Source organism: Colobus angolensis, unplaced genomic scaffold, assembly GCF_000951035.1.
Source record: "Colobus angolensis palliatus isolate OR3802 unplaced genomic scaffold, Cang.pa_1.0 Scaffold83, whole genome shotgun sequence".
NCBI classification, from domain to species: Eukaryota; Metazoa; Chordata; class Mammalia; order Primates; family Cercopithecidae; genus Colobus; species Colobus angolensis.
The window spans coordinates 1,632,422-1,636,684 of record NW_012122154.1 but is presented as its reverse complement, the minus strand read 5'-3'; the positions used below and the strand labels follow the sequence as shown (position 1 = coordinate 1,636,684).

The window sequence follows — 4,263 nt, the reverse complement described above, 5'->3', positions numbered from 1 at the left end:
CAGCCTGGAGCCCGGCAGGGGCGGGGCCAGGGGCGGGGCCGAGAATCGTGTGGTCCCGGAGATGGCCACGATCCGGGTGGACTTTCCCGGTGCGCTAGGCAAATTGGAGGAGGGTGCTATTTATTGTGAAGAGCAGGGTGAAGGTCCCAGGGTGTTGGGGTTACGTGGGTAGGTAGGGTTCTGCCACTCTTTGTGGAGGAAAAGCCTTGCCAAGCGTGGTCATTTCCAGGCTGAAAGTTTGTGTGACAAAAACATGGCTGGGGCTGGGCGCCGTGGCTCGCGCCTGTAATCCCAGGACTTTGGGAGGCCGAGGCAGAAGGATCGCTTGAGCCGAATAGTTCGAGACCAGCCTGGGCAACATGACGAAACCCCATCTCTATAAAAAATACAAAAATTAGCCGGGCGTGGTGATGCGCACCTGTAGTCCCAGCTACTTGGGAGGCTGAGGCAGGAGGATCACTTGAGCCCGGAAGGTCCAGGCTCCAGTGAGCCGAGATCGCATCACTGCACTCCAGCCTGGGCGACAGATGACACCCTGTCTCAGAAACAAAAACAGAAAAACCACACGGCTGGAAGGGAGGAGAGATGAAGGAGCCATAAACTGAATTCTGTTTATCACCCAGAAGGTGCTCTGTTAACTAGGCCATTCCTCATTCCAGAAGAAACTGAGTGACTAACCCATCCAGGGGACTGGGAGACCCGGGACAGCTTTCTGAAATGTAATCAGCGTTAGCTGGGCACGGTGTGGAGCACCTGTAATCCCAGCTACTCAGGAGGCTGAGGTGAGAGGATCACTTGAGCCCAGGAGGTGGAGGCTGTAGTGAGCTATGATCACACCACTGCACTTCAGCCTTGGTGAGAGAGCAAGACCCGTCTCTAAAAAAAGAAAGAATTTAATTAATTAATTTTTTTCTTTTCTTTTTTTTTTTTTTTGAGATGGAGTCTCTGTCACCAGGCTGGAGTGCAGTGGCACAATCTCAGCTCACTGCGACCTCCACCTCCCGGGTTTAAGCGATTCTCTTGCCTCAGCCTCCCGAGTAGCTGGGACTACAGGCATGTGCTGCCATGCCCAGCTAATTTTTCTATTTTTAGTAGAGATGAGGTTTCACCATGTTGGCCAGGATGGCCTCCATCTCTTGACCTCATGATCTGCCCACCTCATGCTGGGATTAGAGGCATGAGCCACCGCACCTGGCCTAAGAAACAAATTTAATCAGCTTTACTTCTCCCTTCACCCTCAACTGACTTGGATTTCCTTGAGTTCGGTGTCTAGGGAGCTAAGTGTTGGGCTGTGGAAGGTAGATGGATGCTCCAGGGATAGAGACCTGTATCAGGTGAGTAACAGGAGCTGGAATCAATAAACACTCAGTGGTCACGTTTCTGTTCTGAGTTTGAGGACACAGAAAGAGGCATGAGGTGGTTTTCAGCCTAAGTGGGATGGTAGGGGAGAGGAGAAGGAAGCGGACAAGTCCAGGAGGCAGTTCCAGAACCTGAGAGCACAATCCTGCGTGATCTCACTGCAGGGCCAGGATTCTGGAACTTAAGTTGCCTGATAGACCCTATACGAAAGATGTAGTAGGGAAAAGAAGCGACAGCTGGCTAAAGGGGCCCCCCACAACCCTCCCCGACACCCTAGGAGAACAGCCTCTCTCCGCTGTCCGAGGGTGCCATGGAGATGGAGAGCGCGGCGGCCTCCACACGTTTCCACCAGCCTCACATGGAGAGGAAGATGAGTGCGATGGCCTGTGAGATCTTCAACGAGCTTAGACTAGAGGGCAAGCTCTGCGACGTGGTCATCAAGGTCAATGGCTTTGAGTTCAGTGCCCATAAGAACATCCTTTGTAGCTGCAGTTCCTACTTTAGGTATAACAGGGTTGCCAAATTAAGCCAAAGGGGTAACTGGGCTCATTTTGAGACACTTTTATCCATTTTCTGGTTCCCACCCCACCACCTTAACTTTAGGGACACTGTCAAAGCTCTGAGCTCCTTAAAACAATTTTTTTTTTTTAAATTTTTTAGAGATAAGCTCTCATTCTTTCACCCAAGCTGGAGTGCAGTGATGCAGTCATAGCTCACTGCAGCCTTGAACTGCTGAGCTCAAACGATCCACCTACCCCAGCCTCCCAAGTAGCTAGGTCTACAGGCACATGCCGCTACATCCGGCTACTTTTGAAATGTTCTATAGAGATGGAGTCTCGCTATGTTGCCCAGGCTGGTCTTGAACTCCTGCCCAAAGCAATCCTCCTGCCTCAGTCTCCCAAAGTGCTGGGATTACCACCATGCCTGGCCAACTCTGTGGTCCAGGCAGGAGCTCCTGCCTGGCTCCTTTGCCTTCTGAAGAGGCATGACTAGGGTCAGGGCCTTTTTTCTCTGATTTTTCTTTTTCTTTTTTTTTTTTTTTTGAGACGAGTCTCACTCTGTTACCTGGACTGGAGTGCAATGGCACCATCTCAGCTCACTGCAACCTCCGCCTCCCCATTTCAATCCATTCTTCCACCTCAGCTTCCTGAGTAGCTGGGATTACAGGTGCCCCACACCACGCCAGGCTAATTTTTGTATTTTTAGTAGAGACAGGGTTTTGCCATGTTGCTCAGGCTGGTCTCAAACTCCTGACCTCAGGTGATCTGCCCATTTTGACCTCCCAAAGTGCTAGGATTACAGGCATTAGTCACCACGCCTGGCAAGATCTGATTTTTCTTTTTCTGAGATGGAGTCTCGCTTTGTCCCCCAGGCTGGAATGCAGTGGTGTGATTTCGGTTCACTGCAACCTCTGCCTCCCGGGCTCAAGCGATTCTCCTGCCTCAGTCTCCCAAGTAGCTGGAATTACAGGCTCCCACCACCATGCCCAGCTAATTTTTGTATTTTTAGTGGAGACAGGGTTTCACCATGTTGGTCAGGCTGGTCTGGAACACCTGATCTCGTGATCCACCTGCCTTGGCTTCCCAAAGTGCTGGCATTACAGGCGTGAGCCACTGCGCCCGGCCTTTTTTTTTCTTTTTCTGAGATGGAGTCTCGCTTTGTCCCCCAGGCTGGAATGCAGTGGTGTGATTTCGGTTCACTGCAACCTCTGCCTCCCGGGCTCAAGCGATTCTCCTGCCTCAGTCTCCCAAGTAGCTGGAATTACAGGCTCCCACCACCATGCCCAGCTAATTTTTGTATTTTTAGTAGAGACGGGGTTTCACCGTGTTAGCCAGGATGGTCTCGATCTCCTGACCTCGTGATCCGCCCGTCTCGGCCTCCCAAAGTGCTGGCATTACAGGCGTGAGCCACTGCGCCCGGCCTTTATTCTTTTTTTTTCTTTTTCTGAGATGGAGTCTCGCTTTGTCCCCCAGGCTGGAATGCAGTGGTGTGATTTCGGTTCACTGCAACCTCTGCCTCCCGGGCTCAAGCGATTCTCCTGCCTCAGTCTCCCAAGTAGCTGGAATTACAGGCTCCCACCACCATGCCCAGCTAATTTTTGTATTTTTAGTGGAGACAGGGTTTCACCATGTTGGTCAGGCTGGTCTGGAACACCTGATCTCGTGATCCACCTGCCTTGGCTTCCCAAAGTGCTGGCATTACAGGCGTGAGCCACTGCGCCCGGCCTTTAAGATCTGATTTTTCAACTGGATTTCAACTAACTATTGGTGGGCTTTCATCTTTGATTCTCACCTAAACCAACCTTTGGGAAGGTTGGACATCCCTCCTGGATTTCAGACGACAATGCTACTTCAGGGACCCCCCTCTACTCCTATCCCAATAGAGACCTTTTCAAACAGGGTGATAAATTAACAAGGATTAAGGGGATGAGAAGGAGGATGAGGGGGAAACACCTGGGAAATAACAGAAGGAAAAGGGAGTTTGGGCTAAAACCATTGTAACCCAGGAGGTAGAAGGGCTATTTTGTTCATGAGCTGAAAATGTTTGAGTAATCAATTCCAATGAAGATAAGATCAATGTATCCTACCTGTTGCTAAAACTTCTCATTCATGTAGACCCTAGAGCAGAGTCCACAATTTATTTTTTATTTTTATTATTATTATTATTATTTATTTATTTATTTATTTTTTTTTTTTTTGAGACGGAGTCTCGCTCTGTCGCCCAGGAGGTAGAAGGGCTATTTTGTTCATGAGCTGAAAATGTTTGAGTAATCAATTCCAATGAAGATATGATCAATGTATCCTACCTGTTGCTAAAACTTCTCATTCATGTAGACCCTAGAGCAGAGTCCACAATTTATTTTTTATTATTATTATTATTATTTATTTATTTATTTATTTATTT

The 4,263-nt window shown here is 49.2% G+C and overlaps 1 protein-coding gene across 2 annotated transcripts in view; it reads left to right on the top strand.

The window, feature by feature from the left end:
- The first annotated feature begins 1,516 nt into the window (after positions 1-1,516).
- The window catches only part of KLHL10 (kelch-like family member 10), a 24,257-nt gene continuing 21,510 nt past the window's right edge, over positions 1,517-4,263 (top strand). Inside the window, exon 1 of one of the 2 annotated variants that reach the window (XM_011929747.1) lies at positions 1,517-1,863. In XM_011929747.1, the coding sequence (XP_011785137.1) occupies positions 1,670-1,863 (194 nt within the window). In that variant the 5' untranslated portion in view covers positions 1,517-1,669. The remainder of the gene's footprint in view (positions 1,864-4,263) is intronic. The other variant, XM_011929748.1, reaches the window with a different exon arrangement.